The sequence below is a fragment of the Biomphalaria glabrata genome, chromosome 17 (genome assembly GCF_947242115.1).
Source record: "Biomphalaria glabrata chromosome 17, xgBioGlab47.1, whole genome shotgun sequence".
Classification (NCBI taxonomy): Eukaryota; Metazoa; Mollusca; class Gastropoda; family Planorbidae; genus Biomphalaria; species Biomphalaria glabrata.
This window is the reverse complement of record NC_074727.1, coordinates 15,002,605-15,024,661: the sequence shown is the minus strand read 5'-3', so window position 1 is coordinate 15,024,661 and position 22,057 is coordinate 15,002,605. Positions and strand designations below refer to the sequence as shown.

At 33.1% G+C, this 22,057-nt stretch overlaps 3 protein-coding genes across 5 annotated transcripts in view; 2 read left to right on the top strand and 1 right to left on the bottom strand.

The window, feature by feature from the left end:
• The first annotated feature begins 30 nt into the window (after window positions 1-30).
• On the top strand, window positions 31-9,014 carry LOC106059164 (bystin-like). The gene is made up of 10 exons (XM_013216720.2): window positions 31-333; window positions 4,089-4,180; window positions 5,146-5,284; window positions 5,568-5,688; window positions 5,985-6,133; window positions 6,277-6,374; window positions 6,516-6,594; window positions 7,277-7,342; window positions 7,675-7,883; window positions 8,477-9,014. The coding sequence occupies exons 1-10, from the start codon at window positions 214-216 to the stop codon at window positions 8,697-8,699; spliced, it is 1,296 nt and encodes a 431-aa protein (XP_013072174.2). The 5' UTR covers window positions 31-213; the 3' UTR covers window positions 8,700-9,014.
• An 88-nt stretch (window positions 9,015-9,102) lies between these two features.
• LOC106059165 (RBPJ-interacting and tubulin-associated protein 1-like) lies at window positions 9,103-15,102 on the bottom strand. 2 transcript variants are annotated; one of them, XM_013216721.2, is made up of 3 exons: window positions 14,956-15,102; window positions 13,642-13,785; window positions 9,103-11,448 (listed from the first exon to the last, which is right to left on the bottom strand). In XM_013216721.2, the coding sequence occupies exons 2-3, from the start codon at window positions 13,773-13,775 to the stop codon at window positions 10,968-10,970; spliced, it is 615 nt and encodes a 204-aa protein (XP_013072175.2). In that variant the 5' UTR covers window positions 13,776-13,785; window positions 14,956-15,102; the 3' UTR covers window positions 9,103-10,967. The 2 variants fall into 2 exon arrangements, with proteins under 2 accessions (XP_013072175.2, XP_013072177.2); XM_013216723.2 differs by having other exon boundaries at window positions 14,973-15,082.
• A 3,124-nt stretch (window positions 15,103-18,226) lies between these two features.
• The window catches only part of LOC106067169 (uncharacterized), a 79,523-nt gene continuing 75,692 nt past the window's right edge, over window positions 18,227-22,057 (top strand). For both annotated transcript variants that reach the window (XM_056015971.1, XM_056015970.1), the window contains exon 1: window positions 18,227-18,309. In XM_056015971.1, coding sequence (XP_055871946.1) covers window positions 18,303-18,309 — 7 coding nt within the window. In that variant the 5' untranslated portion in view covers window positions 18,227-18,302. The remainder of the gene's footprint in view (window positions 18,310-22,057) is intronic.

Sequence of the window (22,057 nt, the reverse complement as noted above, 5' to 3'; positions counted from 1 at the left end):
ATAATTCTGTGCGAAAAACGAAAAATCTGTTGTCCTAATCAGAGTTTTAGATTTGTTTACAAGATATTCTAAGACTTTACTAGTCTAGCACATGGTAGAGTAGACCTTTAGATTTTGTATTCGGCTTTTGTTTTTCTCTCATTCATAAAATCTGTAATGTAGGTCCAGATCTAGAAGATCAATATAAAGTTTGCATATCTAGATCTACACAAAATGGGGAAAGTGAAAAATCAAAGAAAGCGTCTTCATGAACAAATTAAAGAACAACAGCATGTTCAAGTCGGAGAAAGTAACAGAACATCAAAAGTGAGGCACAGAACAGAAGATGAAAAGGTAAACTTACTGTAAAACTGTAACTCTAGACGACTAGGTCTAGATTACTCTAGATCTATATATAATATTATATATAATAATATAATTATAGATCTATGTCTAGTTATATAGATCTAGATTCTAGGTATAGCCTTAGTTCTATAATATAGATTAATAGATAATTTGTCTGACTGATTCTAACAAAGTGACAAAGTCACTGAAACTGGTCAGTGTGAGGCTACTACCAAGTGATAGTGTTTGTTGTGTGTTAAGTGGTAAGACAAGAAAATACACACTGCAGTGGTTAGCCAAGCTTGTAAATCTAGAATCTACTTTTGAAACATTTTTTTCTCTTACTCTTAGTCTAACTCTAAGTCTGTCTTAGTAAGTTAGTAGTCTTAGCTTACAAGATCTAGATCTAACTGCATAGACGAAGATATATTTCTTTTCTGAGAATGTAAACTTTACTGTTTGCTTTTCCATTAGAATTAAATCATTAGATTATTAGAATTAGATCTATACAGTTTACAAATCAATAGATAAAATTAATAGGTTTGTGTGACATCACATACAAACCCGTGAAAGTCTGACCGTTTGAAGGGCATGACAATCACTCCAGAAAAACATCAATTACTAATTACTAAGTTGTTATTGCAAATTTAAAAAAAAAAAGAATAATATCTTCATTACCTGTAAATTAAAACACATATATATGGTTACCCACATATATTATATAAAAAAAAAAAAGGTCAAAACCACAGGAGTTTCCCCTTTAAGGAGAAAAGGGGTGACTACTTATATTTTTACCCCTGATCTAGATCTATATTATATTTAAGGTAGGTACTCTCACAGGCGGCCATATTGGATCTAAAAACCCATTTGACATCAAAACAATTTCCTGTTCAGGTTTTACAAAACTGAAATTAAGCATGTCCTAAGAAAAGACATTGCTTTATAACTGAGTGTTTTTGTGACATTTTCTTGAGTTTATTCTAAAGATAAGAGGTTCCTCTAATGGCTAGTGGGGAAAAAAAATTTTTCTCTTACTATGTCCAAAATATTTTAATTTAATAATAATAATTTAATCTGAAAATTTAGAAATAACAAGGAAAAAAAATATAGGTCTCTTTACATCTTTTAAACCATACACTTAGAAAATTCATTCAGCTTTCCAATGATACCAAATTTATTATGATTAAACGGAGTCAATGATATTTTAAAACTTAGCACACTTTTTTCAGGTACTAGAATTTCACTAAGGTCGGGATGACCTTTTATCATTAATATCCGTTTTTACATAAGAAAAATAAAATTAGTGTACACTAAAACATGTAAAATTGAATGAATCACTTCTTTTTACCTATATCATTGCTTATTTACATAAAATATAATAAATATATGTATTCTTGGGAGTTCTTTTGGTCAGTCAATGTCGAAGCTAAAATCTGTAAATCTAGGTATCTAAAATATTCTTTCAAATAAATATACTTAAATCTAAAGATTCTTTTTCTAATCTACACTATTGTTTTATAACTAGATAGATCTAGATCAATTTAGAACCTTATTGTGTTGAAAACTTGACAACCAGGAGCATTTTTTCTTTTTATAGACTATTTTAAGAAAATTAGAAAAAATTATATTTTTTTGTAATTTACTAATATTTTAAAATTTTTCATTTCATTTTGATTCGCCACTTATAAATTAAAATTCCTCCTTTAAAACTATACAATTTTATATATACCTTTGTATATGTATTCACAATAGTTTTTTGAAATATTCACATTAAAAAAATTTGCTTCACTTTTTTTTATTTCTCTATATATAAAGTCCATAGGATGTCAGGACGCCTCGGACAAACTTAAAATCACAATAACTTTTGAACCAATAATGCTAGCATAATAAATTTGGTGTTGTTGGAAAGCATTTGTCATCCTCTTTCATTCTATTACACATTTGTTAGTATAGGATTAATTTAAATTTTTTGGTGCAACTACCTAATTTAAGGTAAGCAATTTTTTTTTCATAATAATCATGTCAATGTGGTTTTGCCTCAAAGTAGAAGGTACTCATTAACAAAATAGAATAGACCAATTCATAAATGAGATAAATGTGAAGCAGCAGTAACAAGAATAATAATATAGAATTATAGTTTGGGGGGGGGGGGAGACTGCGACATCAACAACAGAGAAAGATAGCGTGGAAAAAATGACAATGAAATAATTTTTTGGTATTAGTTTACATCACTAGAGACGCTAAATCAGGTTTCTCTTATATTTTATGAATATGCAGAAAAAAATGCAGATTACAAATATGTAATTTGATTTCCTCGGAGATAAATAGTTTTCAAAATATATATTTTTAAGTTTTATTTCTTATTACCATATATTGTCATTGGAAATATGCCATTTTGGTTTTAAGGCTTAATACTAGACTATCTACCTTGAATTACTTGCCAACTTTTTTCTGTTGCTGTTTTGTCTTTCTTTCTAGCAGCTATTAGATCTAGATCTAATATTAAAATTCATTTAAAATGATAGCATAAGAACAAAAAAACTCTCTTTAAAAAAAGTTATTGAAAAAAAAGAAGAAACAACTTCATCAATTTTATATTATTAACATTTTTTTAGACCTTCATTTCAGTAAATACACTTACAAATTCATAAGTTGACATCATAAGAACAAAAAATCTCTTTTAAAAAAGTTATTGAAAGTTTAATATAGATTATAAGGGAGATAAATATGCTTAAAAACAACATGGTGGAGAGTTATCTGGGCATCTAAACTATTACTGATTTTCTTTATCTGTTGTAAAAAGAGAATGGCTTTTTAAAGGAAAGAATTTGAAGATTAATTTATTTTTATATGACATTTATATAAATATTATACTGTGTCCATTACGTTTCTTGATGTCAGCGCAATATTAATTACATACGATTGTCTATGCAGTGTGCAGACCCACCATGATTTTTTTAATCATAAGACTATCAGGTAGCAAATATATTTTATTGTCCAATGGCTGAGGAGTATTCAGATATATTTTTTTTTTCTTTAGGTCTAACCACTGCTGGTTTTAAAAAAACTTATCAAGTAAAAACTCATGCAAAACATGAGTCATAGTCCTAGAAGAGGTAGATCTCTGTTTCCACAATTGGATCTACATGTAATTAATTAAAGCATACTTTTTGGGGGGATTTGCAGACAGATGGTCTGTTGTTATAGACCTAAAAGATGAAGGGGCTGTAGGTCAGGTCAGGGTACCCAGGTCAGATGGGCCTAAGCTGCAATATAATACCAACATGCTTGCTTACAAGTGCAAGGTGGGAATACTATTGTTCTCTACCTGAAAATGACCATGTCAGCTGAAGTTAGACAATCTAGACCTAGATCAATGTGAGTGTCAGAATTAATTAGAAGAAAATTAATACCAATGGTACACAGGGAAAAAACAAACTGTAGATCTCTATCAAGTATATATCTAAATTTTTTTTTTATAATTTAAATCACTTTTTGTAGGTCTCTTAGTCTATTAGCCAATACCTCTTATAGCAGTCTATTTATGTCTTTATTTTCTGCACATGAAAGCCCAAGTTTCTAAATAGTACATGATATCACAACTCAGTAACAATATCACATCTGCCTATTTACTCTTTGTAGGTATGGCACTGCTGGTATTACAATACTAAGTTTTAGGTCTGTTTTTTTCCCCCTATAATTATGACAAGTATGTCAGCATTGTTTTAACAGTTTGTTTGTTGTTTTTATCTCCCAACTATCAGTTTGTTGATGAGAAGTTGTCAAGAAAAATTTTAGCTCAGGTTAGGAAACAAGGAGAGGATTTGCTACAGGAATTTGAAGGTTTAACCACAGGGTGAGTGCTCACTTCTACAATTCTTTATAGAAACACACACCTAAAAAACATAAGCATAAAAAATCCTAATATGTAACCAATAGACAAAAACATTAGCCAAAAAGGTTTGAACTGAACAGTTTAAAGTGTTTAGCTTTCTTTTACACATTTCACTTGAATATTTGAATCTCACACAGAACGGAAAACATTTTCTTTGTTTGCTTATTCTGTGGGTGCACAACACACCACAGAGCTCAAATTTAGACTTGTATAGGGCATTGAAATTATTTTGGCATGTTGACTTGCATCCAATACAATAATCATCTGCTTTTATTTTCTCCATTATGCAGAGTGCTGGTTGGATCCAGGGATTTCTTAAATACCCTTTACTTAGTTTGACAGTGAAAAGTTTTAGCCACTAATTGACATTCAAACACTGGCTGATTTTTTTTTTAAGCTGGTTATTTTAATATTAACTATAGTAGTTAAAAATGTAATTCTAAATAATATATATTTCAAAGCATAACATTCAAGATTGAGATCATGGGTCCATATCTTTTTTTATCTACCACTGTAAACAAGCAAAAGTGAAATGAAGCTTATTAACTGAATAACAATGTGAAAGATAGTATCAGTATTTGCCATTCCTTTGGCGTCATCAGCTGCCTAGAAGGGGGGGGGGTGCTGTGTGGGCATCATTCTTCTGGCCATAGTGAATGCCAAAAAAAGTGAAACCTTCACACTGTGAACATTTCATTAGTGATTGAGACTAGACTGTTCCCATTCTGTAGTCAAAGTTATATTCATTGTTCATCTGTGGTGGACTTAAGCAAGACAAAAAGAAAACTTTTATAGACATCCTGGCTGAATGTGACTGACCTATATAATATTTTACTTGCAGCAACATAACCCATTAGTCTTGACTTTTAACCGTATCTAATTGTTAATGTTTCTTAGTTTCTTTGCTTGTTATAAATTCCCTATAGAGCCAGGCCAAAACAGAAGAGAACAGAAGTGAAGCATTTCAAATTGGGTGGAGCCTCAGCTGCAGACAGTGACTCTGATGATGATGCTGTTACCAAACACCTCTTTGATAATTTTAGCAGTTTGGAAAAAACTGTTATGGTAAGAGGCACTAGTTTGATCTATTATCTCTTTCAAATCTGTTTTTGTCAATTTTTAGTAAAAAAAAAAAATTTGTTTTAAAGTGTTCCAAGGATAATTGAGTCTCTTTTAGCAGCAGTAATTAAAAAGAAAAAGATCATGTTGTAATAAAGAATGGAATCTGACACTTAGCTCATCATATGACTAGGTTGTTTTTTGTTTTTTTAATCACCTAGATAATAGTCCACGCTTCATAAAGTTCCTTCCAACATTTGCTTAACTTTTTAAAATTGGCTATCTTTAGGAAATCAATGACGAGGATGAAGAAGATCTGCGCAAGTTCATGAACCCTAATCCGAAACAAAGAAAAACTCTGGCAGAAATAATCAGTGAGAAGCTTGCAGAAACAAAGACTGCCATGTCAGGTATATCATCTCATGGTTGTCTTATGATGGCTTACATATATGAACACTTTTAAAATGTCTAACATTTGCTAGAAATGAAATTATTAGGGTTAAAAAATTAAAGGAAAAAAAGGACTCAAATATTTATTTCCTCAGTTTAAAAAAAATAAAAGTGCTTTTTCTTTTGTTGTGAAGCAGCAAATTGTGTTTATTTTTGCTCCTAAGAAAATTATGTCGAGAAAAAAATGTATTAAATTTGTTTTAATATCTAAAAAGATTCTAAGACTTGACCCATTTTTTTTTTTAACTTTTTTCAGAAGTCCTAAGTGATGTTCACATAGAAGAAGAAATAGATGAAACTGTCAGGGATCATTTTATAAAAATTGGAGAAGTGTTGTCACATTACAGAAGTGGAAAATTGCCAAAAGGGTTTAAGGCCATACCCACATTTCCTAATTGGCAGCAGGTGATTAGTCATTATTGCTTTTCTTTTGATCTTAGATTTGTACTCACTTTGAGTGGGGAGTTTTCTTTTGTTCCATCTTACTTGTTTGAGTTAATTCACTTTAAAAAGTGGCTAAATATTTTATTCATTCATTTTCGTTTCAGCTTCTGGAACTGACAAAACCAGAGAACTGGACGGCCGCATCTATATATGCTGGGACTAGAATCTTTGTATCAAATTTACCAAAATATCAATTCAAACAGTAAGTAGCTATAATATTACATTCATTTAGTAGTATACGGTCAAGAATAAAGATTTTTTTTTAAAATTTGTTGTAATCTAAATTATAAATGCTTGATACTTTTCTAACTTATAATATAATTGTTACATCTTTTTCTTTAAGTTTTTGTTCTTTGGTTTTACTGCCTCGTATAAGGGATGACATCCTGGAATACAAAAGATTAAATTTCCACCTCTTCCAGGTAATGCTAGTTACTGGCTATGTACAAACTTACTAGAAAACGTGAGGGCTTTATAATTATATGCAGTGTTGTGAAATTCGCCTTAAAAATATTTTTTAAATTTAATGTTTGTCAGTTAGGTGAATACCACATGGCTACCTATCAAGGAATCTTGATTTCAAATCTCAAGTTGAGTTGTTTTGAGCGCCTAAAAGCAACATGGAAACTCCAAGATATCCCCTTTCCCATTAGATCATAGCGCACTGGCCATGCAATAGCATGAAAGAAGCGCTCTACTAAAACAATTTTTAAACCAACTGATTTAAAACCATGCTTCTTTAAAATTTTTCATTGATTAGTAAAATTCCAATGTTTAAAGAAATTAAGTAGAAGCAATTAAAATAAAACATTTATTTAAAAAAAAATTTTTTGTTTTTTTGAGTACATAAACATATCTGCCCATTAATGGCTCTTATGGAAAAGAAAATAATAAAAATTTCAATTAGAAAGACTGGGCATGTCATCACAAGGAGGAAGTTTTACAAACATAAATCCTGAAATGTAATTTAGACAACTGCTCAATTTTTGTTTACATCCAGTATTAACTGGCAACACACACTTTCCTTAAATACACTAGTCTTGTGCTAAATTTATACAGATAAATGTTTACATCAATAATAATTTTTTTTAAATATTGTTACAGGCTTTACATAAGGGCATCTACAAGCCTGGAGATTTTTATGAAGGAATTGTCTTGCCCCTATGTGAGGTAATTTATTAATAGTTATAATAATACTTATAATTTTTTTACAATTACCGGAACATGTGTAACACTATGTCTTAGTCCCATACTAAAGAACATTAATTTTAACTTTATTTTGTTGTATTGAATGCTTTCGAATGGATAAGTTTTATAATATATTGGCATTTGTAACATTTTTTTTTGATGTGACAATGATTTATATCCATTTGAATATTTGGTGTGATTGTAAGAATTTGTATAATGAGTCTTTTTTTTTAAGTTATCCGGTACTAATAATGTGCTTTTTACTTTTTTTTTTCTTTCTTATTATTCATTTAATCTTCGTATTTCTCTTGCAGGCTGGGGACTGTACACTAAGGGAAGCAACTATTGTTGCTGGGGTACTCTCCCAGTCCTCCATACCTGTGGGCTATTCAGCAGCTGCACTCATTCTAATTTCAAAGATGGATTACAATGGTGCCAACTCTATTTTCATGCGTGCAATTTTGAATAAAAAATATTCATTGCCCCTGTCTGCCATTGATGCCACAGTAGAGCATTTTATGAGGTTTGTGTTGTTGGTTTTATTGCATGCCCTAACAAGTTTTAGTGAGCACAATGAGGTCACTATCTAAATACCTAACTAGTGTTAAAATAGAACTAAGATTCTTTAGAGCAGGGGTGGAAAATTACGGTCCGCAGGCCACATGCAGCCTGCAGAACGTACAGAAATTTTGTGTGCTGACAGATACATATAAAAAATGCAAATGTATTAAAAATAAATAATTTTAAATATCTGTATAAATTATTGAAACAGCAATCTTTGGATGACCCTTTCTTCAAGCTTCCTTCACTGTACTTTGAAGGATGACTTTAGACAGTGAGCTTTCATCTCTTCACCATATTGAGGAGTTCTTCCTTTTTTGCCAGCCAGAGTACAAACTCATTAGTCTTCTTTTCCTGGTTTCTAATACCCATCAGTTTTCTGTAATGTTTACTATCTCAGGCTTGAATTGAAATATGAGTTGAGAAAGTAGTGATCAGAAGTGGACAATTTCAAAGATGCCTTAGATTGCTGAAATCTAGCAGATGTAGAGTTTCACTTTTTTTTACTTGATCTTTCTTCAACTCTTAATGCTGTCATTTTTTTTTATTCTTTAGGTTTTTAGATGTGAATGAGAAAATGCCAGTGTTATGGCATCAATGTCTGCTGATGCTAGTTCAGAGGTACAAAAATGACTTGACCAAACAACAGAAGTCTCAGATTCTGAAGTTGGTCTGTTGCCATGACCACCATGAGATCACACCAGAGATCAGAAGGGAAATCACCCAGAGCAAACGTAGTAGAGGTGACCCAGAAGTGGAGGGTGAAGAGGATGTTTGACACTGATTGGATTCTTGATTGGTGATTGAGTTGAGCAAATGTGGTGTGTGAGATATTTGTATGTGAATACAATGAAGTATTTAAAGTATGTTTTGTTGGACTTGATATGTTGACATTTGGAATGTAAGTTTTCTTGTCTATTATACTGTGGTGATATATAGGCAACTTTTAATGTTGCATTTTCTATATCTGTTTATGATTTTTATGACTACTAGACTAAATCATATCTCCCAAATTATGGCAATTGTTTGTGTGTATGGAGATTGTACATAGTGAAAAATAGAAATAAAATATGACTGCATCAGTTTTCTCTTATTTCACAGTTTTATCTTCATTGCTAAAGTTTGTTTTTGTCATTTGGTTTTGTTTTGTTTCTGCTTCCTTGTGAAGAGCAAAAAAAAAATTTTAAGAGAAATACAAAAAAATCTTGACAATACCATAAGTGAGAAAATATTGTGCAAAAAAAAAGGAAAGGAACAACCTAGCAAGTGATATATCACAGGATCTGGAATTTCCATTTTTGTCTCCTAAGTATTATCTTCAGTTCTATTCCATTTGTTTCAGCATAAAGCTTAAATACATTTGAAGAAATGAAATTCAAGAGATTAGGTGTCACAGTTAACTAAGGATAAATCTATGAACAATTTCTATAAGTAACATGCTAAAATGTAATAAACGGGGGTAACTCCCATCTTTTAACTACTGAGATTTTAAAAAACAACTAAAAACATTGTTGTACTGGACCAAAGACAAGCATCTAGAACAAAATTGTAATACTGCAATAACAGCGTATCCTTTTTTTTTTTTCTCTCAATATTTTGTCCTTTTTTAGAATGTTTGTTTCCTCATTTTCTTGTCTTTTTAAGGTTCCCTTATAAGTTACCCACATTTCTCAATATCACCTTCTCTTCTTGTATGTTATTACTTATTCTTTTACCTTATCCAACCAAGTCTTCAAAATTGAAATGTAACAAGGTGCAGATTTTTTAATGTCCTGTAGCAAAAGGATTATTTTGGTACAAGGTTATGTGTATCAACATTAAAACTTAAGCAAATTATATTATGTTCGTAAAATATAATCATAAAAAACTTTTATTCATGTTGCCACTAAAAAGGAAGACATCTGCCTTTTTCGTTCTGATATTAATATTAAATTTGAACCATTTCTAAAAAAAAAAAAACTTCAATGTGCTTTACATATTTTAACTTTACAATACTAAAAAATATACTTTTTAGTGCTTTACACTAAATAGTACCTCTAAAAGTAATAGTACAATGTAGAAAAGTAAGAAGAGAAATCTGCCACTCCATCATAAAACAAAAACACCTAGTGCGTTTATCATTTGTTTCATGCAGAAACTTTGGCATGTATTTTAACAAGCATTTTTAACTTTTTAGCAACTTGAAATATTTAAAGTCTCATTCAAGGTATAAATACTTTATTTGAAAAACTTGTGTTAATTGATTCACACAATTTAACAATAAAGCATATCTAAACTGTAAATCGTTCCACAAATTAGTACTTATACACATATATGGGAATCAATTTTATTCATAAGTGAAGAAACTGAACAAAGATGGGTATTTGTTAAAATGTTTTTTACCATTTGTAGTGTCTTTTAGAAAACAGAAAACACTTTTTAATCAATATCTTATTTTGCCTGGTCGAAAAAATAGAGTCTCAGGTTGAAACCCTGTCCATTGCCATCCCCTGCACTTCTTTGAGAGATTAAGACTAGGACATAATAATCTTCTTTTCTGAAGAAACATAAACATTTTTTAAATGTTTTGGCAGACTCCATAGTATAGATGACATGCTATTTTTCAGTTTGTTCTTTCCTTCAGTCTGAAAGAAACTGGTGCACACCTAATTATTTGTAAATTCTGATAGAGAAAAAGAGGCTTGTACTAAAGCAACCATAAAAGTGGTTACTAGCACCTCATTTCATAAATCGAATACAATTCAGTGAGCCCAGTAGTATTGAAATGTAAAAACAGAGAGTCACATTCTTTCTTGAGATCTTGTTCTGCAAACTGACATCAACTTACAAAAATGTCAAAGAAGATTAATGGGATTGCAATCTTGGTGGATTTAGAACATACTTTAACACAAAGGCCTGCTTCTCAATTAGGAAAAAAAAACTTCTCATTAAATAAAAGAAAGTTTTTGTTCCAATCTTATATTGATTCACAGAGTAATAAACTGTATAACTTCAGCGAAAGACCATCTTAATGTTCAAACATTTAAATTCATAAAAGATTGTTTATTTAAGGTTTCCATACAGGTCGACCTGTTGACCTAGCTGAAGAAGGTCTCTGAAAACTGTCATTCACAGTATGCCTGACATCAGTATCAGACAGTTGTCCTTTCATCGGAGGTCCCCATAAAAGTGGCCTTGGCGCTATCTTCTCCCCCTTTTTCTTCTCATTCCACGGTGCTTTAAATGACGGCTTCTCCAGCCTAGAGCCAAAGAGTGTCTCATCAATGAAAGATGGAGTGTGCTTTAAGTGGCGATAGTGGTGCTTTGTATTCCATAAATAGAGAGGATCGTTAGGCCCTGGCTTTTGTTTACTTTTTGTATGTGACACTTCTCTGGGGGTCGGGCACCAAAGCAAAGGAGGCCCATTATATTTAGCCTTAGTTGATTCCTGAGATTTTTTGGCGCTTAGTGTTTTCTCTATATGAGGGTATTCCCAAGGAGGTTTATCAAGACTTACTGGCTCATCAAGTTTTGTTGTGTAGTAGGATCTGAAGAAGGATAATAATCAAATTTAGTAAGGGGAAAAAAATACAGTATAAACAACTATTTAAATTATTAAATGTTAAAGCCAAATGACATATTTTTTCATTTATAGTTAAGCTTATAAAATTGCAATGAAATAAATTTTAAAATACTTTGAAAAAATTTTTAGTTTTTTTTTCTGGTGGCTACTAGACTTTTGCTTAAATAATGTTTTAACAAAGCATTATTAAGACTTCTTCAAATCCAAAGAATAAAGATTATGGCTGTAATTTAGTCTAGACCCATGAAAACATAGGGGAAAAGAAAGTATATTTTTCCATTATTGACCATAAGTTAAATATAATGTACATTACATTGTAATTAGCTTGCTATGGCTTTTGACATAACAACAACCCTATCCTGGATTCCTTTATTGGAAGTAAGCTCTTTTTTAAATGATTTTTTTTTTATTTATGATCAGAGACAACTAAAGTTAATTACTATTTTTCTTGACCTTAAAAGATATGCATTGAATTAAGTTTTGTTTTAATATGTATATATTTGTCCAACACTCTGCCTGGTGATGTGGTATGTGCTGTGGACTGTTGTCTTGATGGTCTTAGGTTCAAAACCTGCCTGCTGCCATCCCCACATCTAGGACAAAGTTGCCTTCAATTCATAAGGAACGGCCGAATGTAAAACATACTCAACTATAACTATTTCATCTAAAAGCAAAGATCCAATCTTTCCTTGTTTCTCTAACTGTGATATTGATAATTTACTCCTATGTTTAATTATGCAGTTTAGAATGCTTTTCATCATGTTAGAAACCCTCCCTTGATGGTTTCATTGTAGATTAGGCAAAATAATATTTTCACAGCTAATGCAGCACTAATTTTACAAATGCTTCACTGTACAGTGAAGTTTCCCTTTCAGACCTTGTGGTCTATATGGCAGATGATGTAAAGATCATCTGTTTCTGTCGCCTATGGTTTACGAGGGCTCGTGTGGAGTTTTTGATCTCCCATCGAGCGCCTCCCCAGGTGGCGGATAGGGGAATGCCCTCCAGATATGGTGGGTACCGGGGAAATAAAATACCCGGGGTGGACCAAAATCAAACCTGCTGCCTTGCAGGAAGTGGAGGGATCCACAAAGGCTAGGGCACCTTACCCGAAAATAAAGGCAGCTATCCAGAGAGCTGAAAGGGGCAGCCCCCCAGATGGTTATGCACAGGGCTAACAACTCTGTCATATAAAAAATACTGTTACGAAAGCTAATACACACAAGAAAACCCGGACAGATCTCAACGGAAAACGACCTAGGCCTGGAAAAGGACATGATTTTTGTTTTGCGACATGGAACGTGCTAAGCCTTTATAGAGCAGGTGCGCTAGCCCAACTTAACAGACTACGTTGGGCAGGTCACCTTGAAAGAATGTCAGACCCCGAATGCGATGGATAGATGACGTGGAAGCAGATCTGAAGCAGCTTGGGGTTAGGGCGTGGAGAGATCTGAATGGAAGGATGTGCTAAAGCAGGCCAGAGCCCTCCATGGGCTGTAGCGCCACTGGGATGGATGGATGGATGGTTTACGAGGGTGTCATGTGGCCAGGACAACGACCAACTGCCTTTACTTTTCCCAAACTAATTTCAGGTACCCATTAGAGCAGGGTGGACTCAGAGACACCCAAAGATCCCAAAATTTAAAATACCAGGATTCGAACCCGGGACCACCAGTTCAGAAGCCCAGTGCTTTACCACTCAGCCATCACACCTCTTGTAAATAACCTGACTTCTGTATAAACTCTTTACCGCTGTACTGAACTCTCCACCTCATCATGGACTCTACTCTTCTGAACCGACTTCACACAAGACTCACTGTACCAGACTGGATCTTGAATCATGACTTCCTCAATCATTAAGTTGTTAAGTGACTTCACTCTCCAAGGGCATTCTCTAAACCAATAGATCCTCAATTGTTCCTTCTGGATGATCATATGAGCATATCCGACGTGAATGGTGTGAGTAGTATTCACAACACATATTTCCTGAAATGTCAAAGTGTTGCCACTCGCCTTGGTTGACCCCTAGTCTAGTACTTTTCATTTGTTATCTGTGTAAGCTGATTACACACACATGATTACCCGAATCCGCATCGCCACCACAATTATAACAATACAAATGCAGAAAACATACTTCATGGTAATAAGTATGACTAACCTGAACAGTGTTTCATCTACTGAAGACTTTCTGGCTATAGTGTGATAGCCATTCTGTTTGGCAGAATTCGGTCTATAGTTAGACAACACAGAGGGTGGCCTTGAACCTGTTAGCACAAAGTCTTCATTGGACATTTTAATAATCCTGTGTATAAAAAATGGATATGAAAATATATGCTGTTTGCTACGTAAATATAAATTGAAATTACTATTTCAAAAAATATTTAACACATCTAAAACTGTCCTGCTTCATAAGTTCCTCTGCGTCTTTTGAGTTTCTTCAGCTGCCTCATGACAACTTTATTTTCACTCTCAACCCAATCATTCAATTATACATAATTCTGTATCTGACACATGAGTCCCATTTACTGCTGTTGCTGCCTGTACTTGACATATTATATACAACTTTCACTAACAGACTCACGAAAATATCTGATTATAGACTCACAGGCTATCTAAATTGGTTTATTTACTAGCACTTGTTAGATCTCGAGGTGAAGTTTGTTATTAAACCTTCATTATTTCAGTTATTTAATGATGATATAAATTCTAACTAACTAATTCTAACTATATAGAATGACTCATCTAGATTAAGTGAACTGAATGATTAATTGGTGCATTAATTAAAGCAGAATAGTAACATCTTATTGAGATTTGAAAAAAACAAAATGTGTTAGCTATTTACTGACAATAGTGACAACTCTTAAATTCTAGCTCTAGAGTAGTCAAGAATTATATTAGATATTATATATATGGTTCCTTCTATCTCAGAAGACAATGGATGCGCCCAGATGAGTCACTGGCTTTGGTTACATCTTGAGATGGGGCAGAATGTGGAGTGACTGATCAAGCCTATTCTGGAGCGACAGAGTTTGCCACAGTTCATGCATGTATATGCATCTGTGCTAGGGCTAGCTGAAAGGGCTTTCTTTTCTTTCTCTTGGCTGAGCTTCATTTCTTTTGCATTCAGCTAATAAGATATTATACTATAATATATAGGCCTATATTCTATAAAAATCTAAATAGATTTATTAAGTTAGGTTAGTTAGGTAAATCTACTTGGTCTTGGTAACGTTTATGAACCTACACACCTACTCCTAGTCCTATATCAAGATTGCTAGAAAAGTAGAATAAAATTATATAATTATATTTAATAATGTTATTTGTTAAAAATAATAAAAACGTGTTGTTTTTATTTCATCATCATGATCATGTAATGATGTATGGTGTTAATAATTGAATCAAATGCTCATTTGTGATGTTTTACAGCTAGAAGATGTAGAAGTACATCTAGATTTCTGTAGACTGTGTGTACCTTGAATTAATAATTACTTTTTGGTTTAGAAGTTTATATAGTTAATATAGATCTATATCAGATAGCAAGCGATCAAAATTTAGCGGCCATGTTAGCGTGCTTATCAACCGAAGTGCAGGCAAATATAATGGATAAATAAAAGTAAGAGTGCATGTGTGCCAGGATGTAGCCAGGATGTAGCATTGTGCGCCTTAGCCTAAATTTTGCCAGCTCATCATTTTTCTTCAGGGTTTACTCCCGAAGCCTTTCCGATGACCCTTGTAAGGGTAGGCGGCCGGTAGGCCTATAGTTGCAAGGCAGCAGAGGTTTGAATTCAGAGATTTCCCTTCATTATTTCAATACAAGTCAATAATAAACAGAAAGTTTGTGGCCACGGACAAACTAAAAAATATTTACGTAATTTTATTTAAAAAGTTTTTGTGTTTTATCATCGCCGTCGGTGCTAGTTCATGCCACATACATAGCCTAGAGGTTGGAAAAGAACTAGATGACTTATAATTTAAAAAATACATATTTTAACTTCATCTTTCTTAAACTTTATTTTACATTATGAATTAGAATGTTATATAGGCCTATTAATTACATCTTCTTTTCTTTTTTTTTTAATTTGAAAACGATTTCCTCTGTCGGTATGAGTGTTGCCCCCTTTTTTAGAGGACACGAAAGGGGAAAAAAAAAGGCGCTACTAGTTATGTGGGATGTCAGTCCGACTGTCCCGTCAAAAACTCACAAAATATATTGAAAATGCGATTTAATATTTGCAGTTAATTTTTCAAATTTAATATTTAAGCCGTTTTCTCATAAATTACACTTTTTTTAGTAAAAAAAAAAAATGTATAAATTACTATTAATCGTAAAAATACAGATTGGGAGGCTGTATTAAGGAAAGTGTGATTATTTACTTAAACAACATAAACTATAGCTTATTAAGGCCCCAACTTGCAAATTGTTTTGAAGAAAAAGCTAAGAAATAAATTGCCTTGTGTATCTCAAATAGCATAGGGTCCCGGGTAACGCCCTGACTTGTTAATAGGCCAGGAATGAGAGACTGAGACTGATCATTGTCCAATTAATCTTTGTTCGCATCTCAACCTACAAGCAAATGATCGTTTATTCGTGCCTGTTAGGACAGGCTGACACTGAACCATATTTTCATAACAATCACTCCATTGAATACTTGATGGATATTAAGCAATGCAATAAAAATAAGAACAACGTCAGCTGGATAAACAAAACAACCACACCAGCAAAACTTTCACCCATGAGAGTAGGCCTATGTCCATTTTGTAAGGTGCAAGAAAAAAAAATTGTGAATGTTAATAATTTGATCTTCGTAGCTTAATATAGCTTATCCGATATTCGAGCGTCAACTATCGAAACCTGCCTCCTTTATCTACATTGATAAACAAACTGAAGACCCACAAGTGGACACTTTGGGGGCCTCATTTATGTTTGTGTTAAAAAACTCTCTTTCCAGTCTTGAATTTAATGGATTAAGGCTAATATCAATTAGGCGTATATGTTTTGTGATGAAATTGCCGTGATTCCGTCGATTCGCTAAAATTCGTGGCTTTAGAGTGATCTCTTTTTCGTTTATTTACGAAATTTTAGATCCAAAATATATCCCTCATGAAAAGAAATTCATTGAAGGGGGAAAAATCACAATGTAGATTTTGTTAGTCTGTTGCCTTTTTTTTTTTAAATACCAACCGTTAAAGCCTACTGATAACCGTGGCGATGCGAGGTATAGGTCTAAATAGTCTCTTTGTTATAATTATACGTAGCCAGGATTATTTTCTGGGAGGGGGGGGGGGTAATTTTTTGTTTGTTTTGTTTGTTAGAATAAGTTCTTTCAGGAGTAAGTGAAATAAGCTTTAGGTGGTCTGCGCTCTCTTATCTCCCTCCAGCAAAGTCCGGGGGCAGTTTTTTTCCCTGTATTCTGACCTTTAATAGTGCATTTTCTGAGAGGCGCAATATCTCACTTTTCAAAAAAAAAAAAAAAATTAAATGTAGGCCTACCTATTTATTATCTAAATTTTAAGCTATCTCTTTACTATCTATGTTGGCAGATGATGTAAAGCTTTAATAATAACAAAAGAGTGTAAATCAAATATTACTATTCACTGCACTTTATTAATAAAGCCCAACAAATGGAAGGAAAACAGATCAATGAAATTTGGTGACTGTTGTTTTGCTTTCGTTCTTAATTGGCGAAGGATGAATGGAATCCCCTCCCCCCCCCCCCCCCACGGGTGACAAAGCTCATGAGTGATGTATTATTTTACTTTGTATTAGTTTTTCTCAAACTAGAGCCTGAATTGTTGATCAACTTTATTTATTGTGAGGGTAAATGAATGTTACCCACTCCTCCTTTTGTTATGTCTACGTTCATGAAAATTGAAAGGCCTAAGCCTAGTTTTGATTTATTATTATTTTATTATTATTGATATACTTTCGCCGGCTACGCTCATAGTACCATGGATTTGGGTACTGTAGTTTTGCTTTAGTTTTTTTTTTTTTAATTCATTTTGGGAAATGCGCTTGAACCGTCTGAATTGATTTCGTTGAAAAGTTGCTTTAGTTATTCTCATACTTTTGAAAAGTCGTAGATTTACATTATTCATGGATCCCAGCGACTCTTGATGGGGGGGGGGGATTGTGGGGGTATACCTCGCTCCGCTCATGGATTTTGGTAACGGTAGTTTTACTTTAGTTTTTAATCAGGTGTGGTTGACTCTCAACAATCCCCCTCCTCCGGTATTCAGTGACTGTGGTTTGCTTTCGTTTTTCTCAGGCTTTTGATTGAATCCTCACATATTTACTTAGTGAATATTTGTTTAAATGTCTTACACTAAGAAATTTAAATTAGATATGTACCATCTTGTCAGATAAAGCTTTGTTTTTACAAATTTTATTAAAAGGAAATAGGTAAAATTTACAGTTGCAATTTAATGTCAGTGAGGCGTAGAATCCTTCAAATACATCTTTTTTTTTTTCTTAATTTAAATTGTGGGATGCGCAGAAAATATGCGCAACGAATTTCGTCTTTCTTTGCATTGAAAAAACAACAACCTCGAAATTGTTCCATTAGTACAGTTACATACATGTTCTTTGTTTTATATTTTCCACCGGAAATAAACAAAAGTTAACCACGTACAATTTTGGTTTCGACCAATCACTGCTAACCACGAGAGACCACCCTTCTGATTTTATTGGACGAAACGTTAGACTGTTAATTAATTAAGAAATGACGATCCCCAAACATCTTACGCATCTTCTAAATATTAAGATAGGATCTAGTTTAAGTTGCCTATTTCAAAGAAGTAAATAGGTGCCTTACAAAAGACATGATACGTAAGTGTGAACAAAAAGAGATTTTCTTTAGGTAGATCTAGATCGAGAATCTACCACTAATTAATTAACCCTTTTAATTGATTTTTTCTTCTAAAAATATAATTCTAGTGCCTATAAGGTTTCAGTATACTATACTGACAGAAGAAAAAAAATACATTTTTGATTGCTATTAAATGTCCATTCGTGTAACATAAAACAAATGTCTCGACCTTTCATGTTATAAACAGGGCCGGATATAGATTTGATAAAGCCCCTAAGCTATTTGATATATGGTGACACTAGTAATCAAAATAAGGCACATTTCTCCTAAGCTCTTTATTGAAAATACTCATGGAATCAGTTTCTAACGATAATACCAGCACTGATTACGTAAGATGTTATCTATTTCAACACTAATTGTTACAATACTTGGCCTTCCAAAGAAAAATCAGTTTTTTTTTTAAATACATGCTAAAAATAAATAGCTAAATAGATTTCTAAAGAGAATTATTGAAAAGCTGTAAAATCACATTTTATATTTAAAATATCTAAGTTAACATTATTCTTCTATTGCTTATTTGTTATAATTCCTCCTCTAAGCTTGCAAATTCAACATTGGTGCAAACTGGCTGGAATCGAAACGGGTATTTGAAAAACGGCTCTGACTAATATTCTAGAAATTTGACAGTTTATGTATATATGTAAAGAGCTTAAAGCTCAGCAACAAATAGCTAGCTAAAAAAAGAAAAAGTATATTTGTGTAGAAACTTTTACTAGATAATTGGTGACACAGTGAAAACTCAGTTTTGACTGTTTTAATTTTTCAAAATATCTTAAAATTACATTAGGCTATTTGTTAACATTCTTTTAGCTGGTATTTCCGCACTCGACTAAATATTCATTTGTATTCAGTAAAGAGTTGAATAAATAAAAAGACTTTCATGCACATTCTGCTCACCATTTTATGAACACATTGCTTCAATTTATATAAGAACTGGATTGTTCACGATAAAGATATATACTCTAGGGAACCCGAATCAGAAATGAAACATTTATCTGTGATTCTTAAAGGAGGAAAAAAAACTTTTTTATGTTACTTGTTTAAGCTTTGAGATAAGAGACTACAGCGAGTGGACCCCGCGATGCTCTGCTAAATAGTTTGAAAAAAAAAATGCAAACTAAAACTCTATGGCCATATTAAAAGCTCTTCGTGGCTAGTAAAGACATTCCTTCAGGGAATAGTATCAGGAAAAAGAAGAAGAGACAAGACAGAAAAAGCGATTGGAAGACAACATAAAAGAATGGGGGGCCTGCCGTCGAATGAGGCTCTATTCAAGGCTAAAGACAGAGAGGAATGAAGAAAGTTGGTCGACAAATCCTGCGTGGTGACCCAACGGTCCAATAGACCAAGGGATAGTTGAATCACACGGCTTTTTTAAAAAAATAAAAACAAAGTACGAGATAAAATTTCGTTTCTAGAACTTTCCTCGCCCATTCAAAGTTAAAAACTTAACAGTACACATCCCAGTAAATAAAACGAATTTCATTTTCGCGACAATCAATCAGTTTTCCTTCTTTTAGTTGGAATAGGAGACGGTGATATAGTTTTAGTAAACGTCCGCCAGACTTGGGATAGTTTTGACATTGTTATTAAATGTTGGGCAACACAACACCTAAATTAAGTAAGTTATCGGAATCAGGGAATATTTTTTTGTAAAAAATAATATAATATACCAGCTAGAGTTAACCGACTTTCGGTCTATTATCCCTCCAAAAAATGTCACTATTTTTGTTCAGTTTCTGTCTAGTCCATAAAGACTTCAAAGCAAAATAAACTTTATCTACATCCCATAGGAAGTAGGTACTTGTTGCCACGGGAAAGTTAACATGAAGTTGTGTTCATACTTCATACATAGATCTGTTTTTCTACCAGTGTGAGCAGGTCAGGCAGGCGCGAGTGGGAGGACCTATTCTCTGCTGCTCAACATTAAAATTTACCAACAGTAGGCAGATGTTTGCGCTACTGGGTGGGCTCAATCTGTGCACCTCGGTATGGTGACCAAGGGGCTAGAGTCACCTAAGTAACCAGACAACTATACTAACTTAACTAAATGAAAACAAGATAACAAACTTTAGTTTACGATAAATAAAACAAAAAGGAACTTTATTTACATACAAAAATAAATCAATAATAAAATATAATATATACACTAAACACTACAACTGAACCCATCAACTAACTAAAACCCTCTAAATCTACACCACTACAAACACTAACAAACTAACCAACTATCTAACACAAACTGATCAACCCAACTATCTAACTAAATCACTACAACTACTACCCTAGACCTAGATCTATACTACAAAAACCAAATAACACTAGCTTCCCTAGAATTAGATCTAGAATAGATCTACAGAAACAATAACAAAACTATCAATAGCAGAAACAATATAACACTAGATTCTCTAGAATTAGAATAGATCTACAACAGCAGTTATAAGCAGCAGCTATTTCAGCAGAGTAATTTCAGCAGCTAAAAGCAGTGCAATTGTAGCAGCTAAAAGCAGTAACAATAGCCTGCAATACATAAATGCAAAACTATATTATATTCTATTAGGACTGATGGACGCCGCCATCTTCAATACAGCATGTTTCCAACTATTATGACAAATAGTCCAAGTAGAAAATAAAATAACTACCTTACACATAGTGTGACATAGATCTAGTAAAAAAATAAATAGTTACAAACTTACAGGCCGTCCCAAGTACAGAATAAAAAATAATTAGACGACAGACCACAAAGATCTTCGGCTGTCACACAGACATACTATACTGACCACTGGTCAACTGTACACTGAACTGTTTTAAGACAGCATGTAGTACATTACTTTTATACTATCCCGCACTAACCTATATAAATATGCGGAAGTACAATTATAAAATCTGACACTAACCTATAAAAATAAAATATATAAAAATAACTCTAACCTATACAACAAAAATACATTTACAAAATAGCTAAAATTGCATATAAAACTAGTTCTGGGAGCGCAAGCTCACACCAGATAATGAGCTCCGTAACTATAGCAAATCTACAATAATCGCAGCAATAGCCTAAGAAAAACTAAAGCAAACTTCATTCACCCAATTCTATTTTTAACTTCATAGTCCAATTGGGGAGGGGGATACTTCAAGCCATGCTAAGTGGTAGTCATATGATCATTTATTATCCACGAGTCTATGTTGCTAAATGATGCATACATGTATTGAATGCATGGAAGCCAGATTTTCTTAACGCGGGCTCCCTATTCCAAAAAAACCCTTTAACTACTTTAAGTCTCCAATAGAGAGTTTAAAGTGTCCCTTTCAGACCTTTCCATCTATAGGACAGTTGATGTAAAGGTGGCCCACGGTTATCGAGGGTGTCAGCATGGGTGGACTCAGAGACGCCCTAAAGATCCCGATTCGAACCCGGGACCGCCTCGGTTCGGAAGCCAAGTGCTTTACCACTTAGCTAACGCGCCTCCTCCAATAGAGACTTTCCGATTATCTAGGAATTTCTAGCAAATAATTATATGCCTTTTTCTTCTTTTCAATTACATTTTGAGGCTCCAATGGTTTCATCTTTCTTAGTTCTTGTTCTTGTTCTTTCAGAGCAACGAAATCTTGACAACTTGGTAATTTACCTTTCCATACAAAAAAAAAAGACCATCTGTTACCTAAGATCAAACTCTTGCCCATCTCGTTCTGTTTTCATCGTGTCTG